The 15,867-nt window shown below is 50.5% G+C and overlaps 2 protein-coding genes across 4 annotated transcripts; one reads left to right on the top strand and one right to left on the bottom strand.

Moving 5' to 3' along the window:
• Positions 1-483: 483 nt before the first annotated feature.
• Positions 484-10,337, top strand: LOC117648565 (trimeric intracellular cation channel type 1B.1). Its single transcript, XM_034391098.1, has 7 exons — positions 484-812; positions 7,060-7,312; positions 7,736-7,824; positions 8,138-8,225; positions 8,542-8,662; positions 9,233-9,418; positions 9,760-10,337. Exons 1-6 carry the CDS (start codon positions 692-694, stop codon positions 9,386-9,388), a joined length of 828 nt encoding a protein of 275 aa, XP_034246989.1. The 5' UTR covers positions 484-691; the 3' UTR covers positions 9,389-9,418; positions 9,760-10,337.
• Positions 10,338-10,406: 69 nt separating this feature from the next.
• LOC117648562 (homocysteine-responsive endoplasmic reticulum-resident ubiquitin-like domain member 2 protein) lies at positions 10,407-15,763 on the bottom strand. 3 transcript variants are annotated; one of them, XM_034391091.1, is made up of 8 exons: positions 15,612-15,763; positions 14,754-14,904; positions 14,513-14,666; positions 14,021-14,423; positions 13,820-13,929; positions 13,557-13,734; positions 13,261-13,478; positions 10,407-13,160 (listed from the first exon to the last, which is right to left on the bottom strand). In XM_034391091.1, exons 1-8 carry the CDS (start codon positions 15,740-15,742, stop codon positions 12,985-12,987), a joined length of 1,521 nt encoding a protein of 506 aa, XP_034246982.1. In that variant the 5' UTR covers positions 15,743-15,763; the 3' UTR covers positions 10,407-12,984. The 3 variants fall into 3 exon arrangements, with proteins under 3 accessions (XP_034246982.1, XP_034246983.1, XP_034246984.1); XM_034391092.1 differs by lacking the exon at positions 15,612-15,763 and adding an exon at positions 15,322-15,601; XM_034391093.1 differs by lacking the exon at positions 15,612-15,763 and adding an exon at positions 15,130-15,282.
• Between the last annotated feature and the right edge of the window lie 104 nt (positions 15,764-15,867).

Here is a 15,867-nt window from a genome sequence, read left to right as displayed (position 1 = left end):
CCGAACGTGTGACCCCACCAATGGATCGCTCTCCGAACGAGGAATCCATTGGTGGGGTCACACGCTCGGACCGAGTCCTGTTCAGCGACTCTGGAGCTCAAAACGCGTCCGCGAGATTTCGACCGCCTCCTCCGGCCTTCTGGCCCACTGTGCAGAGCCAACTCACCTCCTCCACAGTTCATCGGCGACCCGAACTCCTCCAGAGCGAGCTTCATTAGGAGCGGCGCGGTGCAGCTGGGTGCAGGCGCAGGCAGCAGGTGCTTTCGGGGACGGCGGTGACCATGTGCGGGTGGCGGCGACGCCGGGCGGCGCGTCGGTCTGCTCGGCGTCGCCGTGCACATGGGGCCCGGGCGCGCGGCGCGGGAAACGCGGGGGGCGGAAAGAGAGAGAGGGGGGCGCCGCGGCGGTGGGGGAAGGCCACTCGGGGCTCTGGCCGCTCTGGCCGGCCTGCAGCTGCTGTTGTTGCAGCGGCGGCACTGTGTGGCACACTGTGTGGCGCGGCGCCGCCAGTGTGCTTGGCGAGGCCTGTGGACGAGGACGAGGACGAGGAGGTCCGGTCGAGCCGCGAACAGTTCGTGAGGCGCCCGGCGAGGCACTCCGTCAGCCCACCGGCCAGCTTGAGGCGCTAGAGGCCTTGGAGCGAGCAAGGCCGTCGCGATCCTGACCGCGCCGTCAGCACCTCACCGCCACCATGGACCCCGAGGCCTTCCTGGACCTGGCCAACCAGGTCACCAAGCTCAAGATGTTCCCGTACTTCGACATCGCGCACAGCGTGCTCTGCGCGCTGCACGTGCGCGAGGACCTGGGCCCAGGTAAGGCCGAGGCCGAGGCCGGGGAGGACGAGGAGGAGGATGGCGGCGGCCAGGCCCAGGCTGGCGGCGTGGCTGGGCGGCTGGCGGCGGCCGGCCGGTTTATTTTTACCCAAGAGCGACGCGCCGCGACGCCGGGCCGTGGGCCTTGCCGTAGGGCCGTGCCGCCACTGTAAGCTGCCGTGCCCAAGCAGTGCCTGGGCACCTCCAACGTCCTTCTGGCCCGTCGTGGCCTCCGCGGCCTCCACCAGCACGTGGCCGTCGACGCCGAGCTCCGCACAGCTTCCCGCCAACGAGGGGCCGGCCGGCGACGCTCGACAGCGTCCTGGACACCTCGGCGGCCGTGCCGGCTTCGTGCTGCACGAGTGCGCCGTGCTGGTGCACGACCGGAAGGGCCCCAGGACGTTGAGGAGGCCGTCGCCGGCGTGGTCCTGGCGCGGCGCGGCCTGGACCGGCAGTTCCAGCCGCTGGCGCGGCGGGACACTACAAGGCCACGTGGTTCCCGGCGGCTGGGCGGCGCGGCAGCCAATGGCAGCACAGCGCGGGAACGGAGGGGGCGTTTGAACTGATGCAGCAGCTTGTGCGGCAGGCCACGTGAGCCAGAAGACCGGTGGAGGCGGCCAAAACTCTAGGGGCGTTTTGAGCTCCAGAGTCGCTCAATGGGACTCGAACCGAACGTGTGACCCCACCAATGGATTCCTCGTTCGGAGAGCAGTCCATTGGTGGGTGGGGTCACACGCTCGCTTCGCGGCCTGTTAAGCGACTCTGGAGCTCAAAACGCGTCTAGAGTTTCGGCCGCCTCCACCGGTCTTCTGGCCCACTGCGTGCCGGGCCGAACGGGTTCGCCCGATGCGTGGCCGTCCGATGCGAAAGCCGTTTCTAAAACGCTGTCCGGGGGTGGCAGGTGGCAGGCCGCGCCATTGGGCCGCGCCTCCTGGCCGCTCAATACAAACCACTAAATCGATTCCAGGCACAACCCCTCCGGTACTTAGGCCTAACCACCTTGCCAACAAAAAAAAAGAAAGAAAAAAAAGTGTGTATACGCACTGGTCGCCTGGAAAAATACGGCAAAGAAATTAAATGACATTAATGTCCATGGCGGTAATCCCGTCTGAACTTTTCAGACCACTAGTCTCGAAATTGTCGCCTGGCTGAAATACTATCCTCTTTTATCCAGAGGCGGCAGAGAAACAAAACAATTAAATTACTCAGGATGCGGCGTACCTACGAAATCATTCACGCACGTGTTTTGTCGTATGCGACTTGGAACTAGGGATTTCACAACCATTTCGCAACTGAACTCAAACTCCTCGGCGGGGGGCTCAGGTGGGGATCGCCTCAAAGGGAGCTAGGCCACTGCAGAAACTTATTCCTGTGTACTTATCTGTTTATTTTGAGTTGCGCCAGGTCAAAGCTCTTTCGTGTACATAAGTGGCGAATCCAGAGCAGGACGGAGGAAGAGGCAAAGTACAGCAGTTATTGCCTATTTCCAGTGGCAAAGTAGCATTTATTGCCGACTTCGAGGGGCAAAGTAGCTTTCTTTTGCCTACTTCGAGGGGCAAAGTAGCATTTTTTGCCTACTTCCAGAGGCAAAGTAGCATTTCTTGCCTACTTCCAGAGGCAAAGTAGCATTTATTGCCTACTTCGAGGGACAAAGTAGCATTTATTGCCAACTTCGGGGGCAAAGTAGCTTTTGTTTCCTTCTTCGAGGGGCAAAGTAGCTTTCTTTTGCCTACGTCGTCGAGGGGCAAAGTAGCATTTATTGCCTATTTCGAGGGGCAAAGTATCATTTTTGCCTACTTCCAGAGGCAAAGTAGCATTTATTTGCCGACTCCGAGGGGCAAAGTCGCTTTTTTTGCCCAACTCTGTGGCGGCAATCTAGGAGCCAAAAGGAAGGGGGAAGGGGAGGGGGGATCAATTGACCTTTGGCTCCTCCCCTCCTTTACAGTCCTGGAACCGCCCCTGCTTCGCAGCCAGAATGAACGGTTCAATGGAAATGGATTTGGTGGGACGTCGTCTCCACAGTGTGGTGGCGGATAAGGCGTTAGGTCGTTGCCCTCGCAGCAGTCGCAGTCCTCGCCAATGAGGGGTGTGGTGCAAATAGACTTACCACGACCCCTACCTTGGAACCCCCTTTCCCCCTCTCTCCCCCCTTTCTCCCCTCCCCGACATAAAGATGCGAATTTCAGCGAGCGTGTGAGGTCGTGGTGTAGTAGTACATCACGCGCGTGATGTGTTGGCACGGCTGCTCGAGGTGTTGGTCCTAGAGGCCGTGTGTGTGCGTGTCTGTCTGTCTGTCTGTCTGTCTGTCTGTCTGTCTGTCTGTCTGTCTGTCTGTCTGTCTCTGTCCATCTGTCTCTGTGAGTCTGAGTCTGCCTCTGTGCTTACGTGCGCGCTGCGAGGTGCTCCAATCCGTATGTCAAAGTAAGAAAAGAAAATTCGCCGGAAAAGAAGCGAGACAAAATTCGACGATACTGCCAGCAAAATAACAATACGGGCAAGGGAGGAGTCGGAAAGGGAAAGTCCCACAAAGTAATCCGATCCGCAGCACGCAGGATGAATTTTAAACTTGTTCAGCGAATTTTACCGCCAACCCTCACGTACCGTGACCCCGACGGCTTATGAAAAATGAGTAAAATGAGTTTAGTCGATCTTGTTTGTAGTAACAGAATGTTGCTTTGAAAGTGGCGCCCGTTTCACCGGTTGGGAAACCTCAGTGGGCACTCTGGCGCGAACTCAGGCGTGCCGCTGCACTTTGGCACTTTGGCGCGGTCGAGCCGTTAACGTGGCAAACGTTCAACGGAGACGGTCCCACCTGCGCTGCGATTCTCAGCCGTACCGTCGCACAGTGGGCCAGAAGACCGGTGGAGGCGGCCAAAACCCAAGACGCGTTTTGAGCTCCAGAGTCGCTAAACAGGGCTCGAACTTAGCGTGTGACCCCACCAATTGATTCCTCGTTCGGGGAGCAATCCATTGGTGGGGTCACACGTTCGCAATCGGCGGTGCTCTTGGCCAGGGGGACTCAATTCGATCAATAATTTTGGCGATGGATCGAGCGAAGCGACCAAAGCGGGAACTGAGGTGCATAGCCACGCCGGCCTCACCTGTCACCGTGTCCATCGTGTCAAGGCGAGAGGGCGACCAACCGCATCGCCGGCTATCGTTTCGCCCCGCCGGTCTGTCTGCCTGTATGTCGGCCTGTCTGTCTGTCTGTCTGTCTGTCTGTCTGTCTGTCTGTCTGTCTGTCTGTCTGTCTGTCTGTCTGTCTGTCTGTCTGTCTGTCTGTCTGTCTGTCTGTCTGTCTGTCTGTCTGTCTGTCTGTCTGTCTGTCTGTCTGTCTGCCTGTCTGTCTGTCTGTCTGTCTGTCTGTCTGTCTGTCTGTCTGTCTGTCTGTCTACCTGCCTAGGACCCGGAAAGAGGGGGGCGTAGGCGTAGGTTGGCAACTTTTTGGAAAACCCCCTGAACACGTCTCCTCTGGATCCACCATTTTGCCTTCTCGCGGATGGCCGGTCCCCCCGCCTTCCGCACAGCCTCCGCGTAGGGCGTGTGGTGGGTGCGATAGCGCGACGCAGTCGACTGTAAAAGAGCCAACTAGCCCCCCCCCCAGTCTACTCTCCTTACCTCACACTAGGACAGACAGGCAGACCACAGAGGCAAGCAGACAGATAGACACACACACACACACACACACACACACACACACAGAGACAGGAAGACAGACAGACAGACAGACAGTTAGACAGGACGGAGTGCACTGATGCAGTGCGTAGAAGATAAGAAGCTGGAGGCTGGCTGGTCTAGGAGGCAGTGAAGCAGGTCCTCCAAGCGAAGTCAGATTTTAGCTTTCCGGTAGGCAGATTTTCCCAGTCGCACCAAAACATAATTTTCCACGCGCGCGCGCGTGTGTGCCTGTCAGTCTGCCTGTCTGTACGTCTGTGTCTGGTGTATGGGAGGGGGGTTAGAGATTGTTTCCGCCACAATTAAATGGTTGCAGTAACGTTGGACCAGCTGGCGGGTGCCGGGTGCGTCGCCACAGGTTGCCTATACGATCGGCTATCTACGTATCTCCTTCCTCAGGCAGCAATCAGTCCCCCATATGTTGTATACAGGCGGCCCTGTTGGCGTTTCAGCACACGTAGTTTGGGTTGCTGTTCACTGCAAACCTAAGTGTGCACTCACATAGAACGCTTAAGTTGCGTACCGGTTCACACTTGGGTTTTCGGTGTGCGAGTAACTAACTCTTAGGATCGACAACGAACCACGAAGCAATTGCTCTGTGACTGTTCAGTCAAGTTTGTTGTCGTTTCATGAATTTCAGACGGAGAGCGAGAGTGCGACGGGAGCCTCACGCTGCCGTTTTGTGTCGATCAGTGTGCCGACCTTATCTCGCTGATCGTTGCGAGAGGTCTGGGAGAGTGTCTGGCCGTCCCGCCATTCAGCGGAGATTAGGACCAGCCGAGATTACGGCGCGTCCAAGATCGCCAATTCATTTCACTGTCATTTTTTTTCTGAAACCATGACGCACCACAGTGGGCCAGAAGACCGGTGGAGGCGGCCAAAACTCTGGACGCGTTTTGAGCCCCAGACCAGAGTCGCTAAATGGGACTCGAACCGAACGTGTGACCTCACCAATGGATTCCTCGTTCGGAGAGCAATCCATTGGTAGGGTCACGTTCGGCTCGAGTCCCATTTAGCGACTCTGGAGCTCAACGCGTCCGGGGATTTGGCCGCCTTCGGCCAACTTAGTGACGCCACGCTTCTCTGTGGGACATCTTTCTGTTTCAGGAGTAGGAAAGGGAGACAAAGAGAGAAAGAGAGAGTTCGGGTTCGGCATTGGGCATAACGGATGAGTCTGGCAGAATCGAATCTAGCGATCAATGCAATGGGTGTGCAAAGGGTTCTGCGACGAACACGCGACACATGGGGCCTAGAGTGGGTGTCTAGCCACCCCGACCTTGACAGAGGGAGAGAGGGGGAGAGGGGGGCAGGGGGTGGTGTGGGCGGCGGCGGGGGTTTCTTTGCAAATCCCTATGGCGGCGGCGAGCCTTTTGTTTCCTTTCGTTATTTCCGAACAGTCCTTTTCGTCGGCCTGTCCACGCCACTACGGAGCGCCCCATGCGTGCGACAGGGACAGAGGCCAGTGGTAAGGGGAGAGACGCGATACACAGTGCGGTGGAGACGATCAAAACCCCGGGACGGGTTCTGAGCTCCAGAGTCGCTAAACGGGACTCGAACCGAACGTGTGACCCCACCAATGGATTGCTCTCCGAACGAGGAATTCGTTGGTGGGTTCACACGCTCTGTTCCAGTCCCATTTAGCGACTCTGGAGCTCAAAACGCGTCTAGAGTTTTGGCCGCGGGCGCGGCACCTGTCCGAAGACGTGCCGAAATGTCGAACGTGCGGCTTGCGGCGCGCGCAGTTCGGCTCTGCGGCCGTAGCGCCACCACAGCCGGCCAGCCGGCCCTAGGGGCAGCCCGCGCCCACTGAGCTTTCTTCTAAATTTAATTCCCAGAGAGCGCGGCGCGGTTGGGCGTGGCGGGGTATGGCGGGGTGCGGCGGGGCGTGCCATGTGCTACCACCACCGGGGGAGGGCCGACAAAAGAACACGGTGAAGTAGGGAGGGGTGGACACACGTGAAGGGTTCACGCCACCGTACCCCGTTAATTAATTACTGAATTGATTAATTGATTGATTGACAATTTAATTGTTTCTTTGGCTGCCCTTCTTGTGACCCCACCAATGGATTCCTCGTTCGGAGAGCAATCGATCGGTGAGGTCACACGTTCGGTTCGAGTCCCGTTCAGCGACTCTGGAGCTCAAAACGCGTCCGTGATTTTGACCGCCTTGGGTCTTCTGGCCCACTGTGCGACCCCGACCCGTCTGCACTCCTGGTACCCGCTACCCTCTCTAGCCGTGTCGCAAAGCGGCTAACAACCCCATTGCCCCCTCCCCCCATTTTCCCCAGTGTCGTTGTCGGGGAGGCCGCCGGCAACCGGAAGCCCCGATCCCCGGCCCGGCTGGTGCTTCCCTCGGCGTCCCGGCACTGCAATTATTTTTCCAAACCACATTTTGGTCTTTGCTCTAGAGTCGCTAAATGGGACTCGAACGGATCGTGTGACCCCACCAATGGATTCCTCGTTCGAAGAGCAATCCATTGGTGGGGTCACACGTTCGGTTCGAGTCCCATTTAGCGACTCTGGAGCTCAAAACGCGTCCGGGGTTTTGACCACGCCGGTCTACTGTCCGCAGGTGCGCACGCCTTCTCCAGGAAGCACCCGCTGTCCTGCTGGCTGTCCACCATGCTGGTCATCTTTGCGGGCGGCATGCTCTGCAACGGACTCCTCGGCGAGCCCATCCTCGCCCCGCTCAAGAACACTCCCCAGCTCGCCGTCGCCACCATCGTGTGGTACATCGTCTTCTACACGCCGTTCGACATCGGCTACAAGGCCGCCAAGTTCCTGCCCGTCAAGATCGTCTGCTCGGGGATGAAGGAGGTCTATAGGTACGACCACTCCACGGTAAAAAAAAAGGGGGGCTCTTGGTTTTCCCAGGAACCCCCTGGAAATCGCCTATGTCTTTACCTATGTCTTTGTCTTGGGAAAAAACAGGAACCGGTTATACCGAATACCGTGTCTCGTAAGCGATCAACCACTCTGTCATTCGACTAATGTGACGTCACATTAGTTGAGATGTTAATTTTGTCACGTTCGTTTGAATACCCGGTCGTATAAACGTGACACGGCCGTTGAATTAGGATGTCACATTCGTTTGGACGTGGATCAACTTTCAGACGAACGTGACAAAATTAACTTTCTTACGTTTGTGACGTCAAAATCGTTGAATGACAGTGCAGCTTCCTATGTTTTTATGAGGTTTTTTTTTGCGGTTTTTGTTGTAACTGAATGTATCTTTTCTCTGCTATCAGGTGTAAAAAAGTTTACGACGGCGTGACCCACGCCGCGAAGCTCTACCCCAACGCCTACATCATTATGATTCTCATCGGAACCTTAAAAGGTGCGCATTTGCAGGCAGCCTGGTTGAGACACCCCCACAGCACAGTGGGCCAGAAGACCGGAGGAGGCGGTCGAAACTCTAGACGCGTTTTGAGCTCCACGGTCGCTAGATAGGACTGGAACCGAACGTGTGACCCCACCAATGGATCCCTCGTTCGGAAAGCAATCCATTGGTGGGGTCACACGTTCGGTTCGAGTCCCATTTAGCGACTCTGGAGCTCAAAGGCCATGAGATGTTGACCGCCTCCACCGGTCTTCTGGCCCACTGTGCGCCGCGTCTCTCCGCTGCTCTCTAACCGCCTCTCTCTGCCCAGGTAACGGCGCGGGATTCACCAAACTGCTAGAGAGACTGATCCGCGGCGTCTGGACCCCCACCGCCATGGAGTTCATGCAGCCCAGCTTGTGAGTGCTAAAGTGCCAAGCTCACAGTGGTGTCAGAAGACCCGCGCCGGCGGCCAAAACTCTAGACGCGTTTTGAGCTTTAGAGTCGCTAAACAGGACTCGAACCGAACGTGTGACCCCACCAATGGATTCCTCGTTCGGAGAGCAATCCATTGGTGGGGTCACACGTTCGGTTCGAGTCCCATTTAGCGACTCAGGAGCTTAAAATACGTCTGCACCGGTCTTCTGCCCCACTGTCAACCGGTGGCCGTGTTATGACTCTGTAAACGAGTTCGCCAGTCGCAGACACTGTAAACGTGTACCTCCCCTGTTGCAGCCCCACCAAGGCCTGCATCGTGGCCTCCATCATCTTCGTCCTGGACAAGAAGACCGACCTGATCTCGGCGCCGCACGCCCTCGTGTACTTCGGCATCGTCATCTTCTTCGTCTACTTCAAGGTGAGAGAGAAGCCCTGGCGCCTTTACCCTGGACGTCGCAGGCGCTAGCTGGCGCCGAGGTGGCATACTATCATGTGTGGTCTGGCCATTAATGGTAATGGTAATTAGGGGTAGGCAACCCACTCGCACCCGTGGGTTGCGGCACTGCCTACCCTGGACGTCGCAGGCGCTAGCAGGCGCCGAAATGGCATACTATCATGTGTGGTCTAGCCATTAATGGTAATGGTAATTAGGGGTAGGCAGCCCACTCGCACCCGTGGGTTGCGGCACTGCCTACCCTGGACGTCGCAGGCGCTAGCAGGCGCCTTTGTGGTAGGCAGCCCACTCGCACCCGTGGGTTGCGGCACTGCCTACCCTGGACGTCGCAGGCGCTAGCAGGCGCCTTTGTGGTAGGCAACCCACTCGCACCCGTGCGTTGCGGGACTGCCTACCCGGGACTCGGCGGGCGCTTCTTCCATGTGAACAAGCCAACAGCACTGGCAGAGCACTGGAAGAAGTGCACGGCCTGTGCGGAACGCCCAAGGAGTGCGAGAGAGACAGAGAGACTCACAGTTGTCCTCGGTGTTGCAGCTGTCCTCCATCCTGCTGGGCATCCACGACCCCTTCGTGCCGTTCGAGAATCTGTTCTGCGCCCTGTTCATGGGCGGCATCTGGGACTCGCTGGCCAAGGTCCTGGGCCGCGGCCCCAGCAAGGACGAGAACAAGGACCCCAAGAAGACCAACTAGAGGGGCAGCAGAGCATCAGCTCCGCCTGCGGTGAGTCCCTGCGGCCTGCGCACAGTGCGCCAGAAGACCGGTGGGGGCGGCCAAAATTCTAGACGCGTTTTGAGCTCCAGTGTCGCTGAATGGGACTCGAACCGGACCCCACCAATGGATTGCTCTCTGAACGAGGAATCCATTGGTGGGGTCACACGCTCAGTTCGAGTCCAGTTTAGCGAACAAGGAGCTCAATACGCATCTACAGTTTTGGCCGCCTCTACCGGCCTTCTGATCTACTGAGCAGCGGTCGGTGTTCGAGCTCCATCCAAGTGAGATTCTTTTTCAGCTAAGACGTTTAGGCCTATTGTGTTAAATCAATTTTGTATATTGTTTTTCAGGATTGGGAGAAAGGCTCTGGCGACTGACAGTGTATCCATCAGCGAACAAAGTGTGGAAGCAGGTTAATCTAGTCATTTAGGGCAGCTACAACGGGGTCGTGGAGTACAAAAACTCAAGAATGACTGCAATCCACAAAAACAACGAAGCTGTGTTTTAATAGGAAGCTAAATTTTGAAAGATACAAGACATTTTGTTACTTGTTGTCTCCATGCACCAATTTTATTTTTAATTTTTTTAAGCAACTTAAAATTGTACTGACTGGTTTTGAAAGAAATACCATTTTTTGGCCCGTGTAAAACTTGGACGGGCATATATTCTCCAGAAATGTAGGTCATCTACACCATGGATCTGCCAAAGAGTTGTTTATAACATTGACAAGGCATGTTACCTTGCCAGTATTAAGATATTTAAATTTATATTTTAAGTAAGTTTGTAAAGCTTGTCAATAGGCCATCATACTACAATTCACAAACTCAGTGGGTGCAGTTTGAAAGAGTTGGTATGATTGCCTAATGGAAGCATCATTTTCATAACATAATTTGTACAAAGGCACAATACAACTGGATTTGAAAATTAATAGGTGTCGATTTAATTAGAAATGATGAGTGATGGTGTGAGGAGGGAGAATGTAGAGGGCAATTTTAAGTTTTAAAATAACACTGTATTGATCAAACTGTACAATATACACAGTAACTAAGGGATACAATTATATTCAAACAAATATACAAAGTCGCAGTTAAAGCACAAGAAGCTAACATGACAGCTTGATAACGGATAACAAAATTGCCTATTTCATTTCATAACAGAAAGTTACTCTTGGCATAAAGAATTCTAATTTTCTGTCAAATTTGCCAACAATCTGGTCAAACAAAAATTAAAAGAACCTCTTTTAATTTAATTTATATGTACCTTTCTTAAATAACTCTCCTCAGGCACTCAAGAAAATAATAATTCCTTATGACAAACCATGACTTGAGGAGGCAAGAAAGAAAGCATCAACATTTTATTATTATTTATATGCATCGATAAAAATATATCTCCAAAACACACTTCTTCATTCACTCATTGACACACATTCTCGCACATTCACTCCAATTTCTCTTTGCTTTCAATGATCTTTATGTTTATCACAGATCTTTAACTAACAACAAAGAAATAATAATTTATCATATTGTACGAACCACTCTCTCCCACACAGAGAAAACTGGTACAAACTAAAAATCTAAATTCACTTATCACCATGGCCATGAGCAGAACCATCAAAAGCTTTGAAAATCACATAAATGAATCAAATTTTCTAGAGTTGGACTAGTTACTACTTTCAAAAGTGAAAATTCTAACTGTAATTGTTACGTAAGTAGGTAAAAAGTCCTCAAAAGTCAACAACCTCTGCGATGTAAAGCAGAGGAAAGCATGTTACAAAAGGGATGCTCAGTATAGACACCATATAAAAGTATGCATTTCCTTGGATGGAAAAAAGGTCCTGAAAGGAATGTGTGATGGGTATAACCTACAATTACCCTTCATGTCAAGCCGATATCAAGCACATTATCCTCACCAAAAAGTATTACAAAGTATGTTCCAAGGTGTGAAAAGGTCTGCCTCTTAAAGAGCATGGAGATTGGTTTACAGGTTCTGTTCAGCTCACAGACAAAGCAAACCAGCAAATTAGAGGTATAACTTCACCATTGATAATATAATTAAGCCTGCAATTTATGAGTCTGATTTTGCTACAAAATCAAGACCATTGCAGTCAATGCACACGTGACACAAAGACAGCAAGCCAGAGCATTTGTTACAATTTAGTTAGGTCCACAAGTATCATGCAGAGATACAGGTCGAAAGAAGGGGCAACAAAAGGGAAGGCTACAAAACTGGTCCCTTAGATATGCAAATGATAAATTAAACATCAAAACAAAACAAGAACACAGACTGCAAGAAAATTTCTCGTCCTTACAGAAATGATGCATGACCCAGAAAAAACAAAGTAAGAATCGCGAGGAAGAAAAAACTTCAGTCGTCAAAGTGTCAAATCTCCAAATGACTCTCACTCCAAGCAAACCTCCCATCACATGAACACATGGAGCGAGACAGGCAATAACAGCATTGCGCTGCTCTATGAAAAGTACAAATACCACCAGTGTTACTCACAACAAACTAATTGTATCAACAAAAAGAAAAAAGTACACAAGTGGGGACTTCCATAAATAACATCTCTCCAAAGCTTTATACTGACCCTTAATGAAATTAATATTTGCCACACTCAATAGAAAATAAAACCGATCATGTTGACCAGCCTTTCTTTGGAATACATAATGCAAATGTTCAAATGAAAACATGAGATGGTGTATGTAGAAACCACTTGATTGAATGACTTACAAAGAGTCATTATTATAAGCTAACAAACCAATAAATTATAATAAATATTCTTTTTGATATGAATATTTTTGGCTTCACAAATTAAGCATGTTCATTAATTAAGGGCATCTGATTAGTAGATTTCAAAGAGCTAACTTTTTTTTTGTTTTAAGCAAGAAAAGAATCTTTACTACTCCTACGTTACTTTTTTTGTTTTCTTTTTTTGTTTCCCATTTTTAAGAAGAGCTATTGGACATAATCAGTAAGAATTTCTTGTATCACAACTCACTAAACAGATTATGGCTTTTTTCGTCATTCAAAATTTGGAATTGGCACTGGAGTGAAAATCTAGCATCCCATTTCCAACAGTAAAAAAATTAACCTCTTAATAAATGAGTTTGAATGAGATAGGAATGTAAGAAGCAAGACCCTTTGAGATTTTAAAATTTAAAGGGGGGGAAAAACCTTTTTGGGCCTTACAACAATACTCCTTCCAGCAATAAACAATAACTGAAAAATATGGAATCATTGCAGAACTTTCAGCTCAAATATTTCAAATATTTCTAATAACAGGATGAAACAGGGAAGAACAGTGCTGTTGGAAGGTACTACTATTATTACTATTATTACCGAAGAAAGATCCTTTCTCCAAAGCTCAATCAAAATTTCCAATCGCTAATTTTCAAAAATTTGAAACATAATCTAAATGAAGCTGGCTAATGGTGTTGCTGTCATCGACACCACCACCAAACCAGAGTGGTAACATTAAAGTGCTTAGAAGGAGCGATGTGTATGTCTATGCTCTTCCAAACCAATGATCACAGATGTGCTGGGTGCGCCCCGGAGAAACAATGTTTGCTCCTTACTTAGATGACTCCCGGCTGCTCCGGTATGAGAGAAGCGAAGAAGCTCGTAAAGAAGGTCCACGTCAAGGCTAAGAGAGATGGTCTGTCAGGCACAGGAGGTTGAGCTGGGGCTCCAGCTGCTGGCACGACTCCCTCTGCATTATTCTCTGGTGTTTCGGCATTGCCCTCAGCCCCATCTACAAACAAGAGGAAAGAATCAAGAGCAATTAACAACACTGTACAGCCAAGGTGAACTGCCTAGCAAAGAGCAACACAGCAACAGAACAAGTGCCCTACCTGCATGGGGTGCAGGCGCAGCAGGTGCAGGTGGTGCCGCAGCAGCAGCAGCGGCAGCTGCAGCTGGGTTCGCTTCGCCAGGGGGCTGGTGATTGTTGTTATTGTCATTGTTTACATTATTTGCCGCAGCTGCAGCTGCATCAACTCTTGCTGGATCATTGTTGTTATCGACCACTTGAACAATTTCATCAAGAGGTCTGAAGAAACCAATCTTGTACCTGACACAGAAAAATAGCAAGCATAAGATACGACGAAATCAAACTGAAATTTAAGCACATTTTGCATGGGAAACTTACAGGTACATCAAGAGGGCAAGGCAGAAGACAAACAGAAACCGCATGGGAGTTGTGTAGAAGTATATAAAGGCAAAAACAGCAGCAGCACGGCTCGTCATGTAGAACCAGTCCAGCCAATCTCGGCCTCCATTTTCATCCTCTTCGCCTTCTTCAGCTCCAGCAGCCCGTTCCACATTGCCTGTGCCAAGGCATTGCATTCAATTTAATTAAACCGTGATAGAATAACAGAATAAAACAACATGCAAAGGAGAAGAAAAGTATACCTGCTTGGCCCGGGGCTGCACCAGGTTGCTCAAAGTTAGGCTGTGGGCCACGCACTGAGACATTCGGGGGCAGCTGCCAAGGGAATGGGCTCGCTGATCCTTGAGACATCCTTTTTTTGCAAGAAAATAAAATAAAATATTTATGACACGAATGAACCTGGGGTAGTTTAGATCAGAGTTCAAATAGTGCTCGAGACTTACATTTGCATATACTGGGTCATGTACTGCGCATACGCCTGATGCATCCACGCCGCATACTGAGCGTGTGTCCATGGATTGACCTGAGGAGGGACGTAAGGCGGCATTTGTGGGAACTGAGCAAATGGAGGGATTTGAGGTCCAGGGTAGAAGGGAGGTATTGCCTGGCGAGGATCTGGGGCAGGGGGGGCTGGACCTTCCGGCCCTGACGGCTGAGAGGGGTGTGTATTTACAGAAGGGCTGGAGTGGGATCTGGTGTTGTCAGGAACATTGCTTGAACTACTAGCAGCGCTGCTGCTGTTGGCATTGACACTAGAGTTGCTGCTACTTGCGCCTGCACTGCTCGCACTAGCACCTTGAGCACCTGTGTGCCTTCTCCGAATTTCACTTGATGTTCCAGCAGCATCTAAAAAAAATTCCACAAAAAAACCAATTAATAAGGTTAAAAAGTAAGTGAGGCCACATAAATGAGCAATATGAAAGTATTTAACAAACCTGGCTTTTTCGGAGGAACCATAGAGTTTCTGGCACAAACTAGATGCACTGTGTGCTGGTCTTGACCTTCTTCATATGTACGCAGAACTTCACGTAGGGTGCATGAATCATTGAGTAAATGTCCGGAGTAAATTAGTTTCTGTTCTTCTGTGCGCTGGATGTGAAAAACATGTGTTAAAAAACAGTATGGCGTTTGCAGAAATAATCTTGAAATAAAGTAATTGATATGCAGAGAACTTACAGGTTTGCTTGGGTATACCTCCGACAAGTATCCCTTTAAATGCTTGATTGTCCAGCTGAGATCGCACTGAATAGTTTGATCTTCAATTTGCTGGTTAGGCGCTTTCACTATCAATGTCACCGACATGTCTAAAGAGCTCATCACCCCAGTGCTGAAACAAAACATAACCAAATTCAAGTACAGCACATACAAGAAGAACACAACAGAGTAATATGGTTGGGGAAGGTAAGTGCAACGGAAACAGAATTAAGCTTTCAGTGACTTGGCAAGTGATATCAAAGGAAGAACTTATACACTGTTTGGATGGGGGAATATCAATTGAATTGACAAGGACTGATGAGACGTCTAATAGGATGTATTATTGAAGAAGACAGACCTTGTGCAGTAGGAAATAAACGGTTTAAATCAAAAGAGAAGGCCGAATTTTGACAAACAAATGTTCGGATTCATTTGGGCATCGCTGTTGCGTCGGAAAAGTACACAATCAGTTATCTACATTCGCATCTAGGCCTGAGAGCGAGGACGAGAGAAAGCGTTTCAGCCTACTGTAGTCATACCGAACACTTACCAAAACGCTTTAGCCCTACGGTGACGTTCACTGAGAAAGTGTCTGATCATTAAAATCCCGACTTAACAGGAAGAAACTCGACAACCCACTTTCATCAGAAAGTAGGATATCTGTGATTGTTTTTATTTTGAGATGATGGAGGCTGTCTGCTACACTTTCGCGAGCGCACCAAAGGCGACTTTTGCCCTACGGTTCGCCTTGAAACGTGTGGCAAATAACTAGTATTATAACTAGAGATACGTTAGCGTAAGCCCATCTCCCCATCAAATCATCTTCGTAAAAATACTGACCCAACAAGACGAATATTTTTATACAAATAACAGAAACTGAAGAACTGTATTGGAAAGATATTTGGCTTGCTATGATTGGTTGAAATTATTAGACCACCTCCTTTGCTGTCATTGGTGGAAGGATTGACCATTTTAGACCATGTGGAACAGCTTTCCGCAAAAAAAGCGTCTTTCAGCGTTTTAAAAAAAGGAAAAGCACCGTTTAATAAAAGAAAAATGATTTTTCACTTTTTTCACAATGTTTAATTTTGCATAG

This window comes from Thrips palmi, unplaced genomic scaffold (genome assembly GCF_012932325.1).
Source record: "Thrips palmi isolate BJ-2018 unplaced genomic scaffold, TpBJ-2018v1 HiC_scaffold_3, whole genome shotgun sequence".
Lineage (NCBI taxonomy): Eukaryota > Metazoa > Arthropoda > Insecta > Thysanoptera > Thripidae > Thrips > Thrips palmi.
This window is presented reverse-complemented; position numbering and strand designations above follow the sequence as displayed.

Excerpts from the sequence above, each read along its gene's own strand:
- LOC117648565 (XM_034391098.1), top strand. The coding sequence starts at position 692 with ATGGACCCCGAGGCCTTCCTGGACCTGGCCAACCAGGTCACCAAGCTC. Across the intron at positions 7,825-8,137 it reads TCTCATCGGAACCTTAAAAG|GTAACGGCGCGGGATTCACC; the intron begins GTGCGCATTTGC and ends CTCTCTGCCCAG. Across the intron at positions 8,663-9,232 it reads TCTTCTTCGTCTACTTCAAG|CTGTCCTCCATCCTGCTGGG; the intron begins GTGAGAGAGAAG and ends TCGGTGTTGCAG.
- LOC117648562 (XM_034391091.1), bottom strand. The coding sequence starts at position 15,742 with ATGGTCAATCCTTCCACCAATGACAGCAAAGGAGGTGGTCTAATAATT. Across the intron at positions 14,667-14,753 it reads AGGTATACCCAAGCAAACCT|CGCACAGAAGAACAGAAACT; the intron begins GTAAGTTCTCTG and ends TTTCACATCCAG. Across the intron at positions 13,161-13,260 it reads TGCGCCTGCACCCCATGCAG|ATGGGGCTGAGGGCAATGCC; the intron begins GTAGGGCACTTG and ends TCTTGTTTGTAG.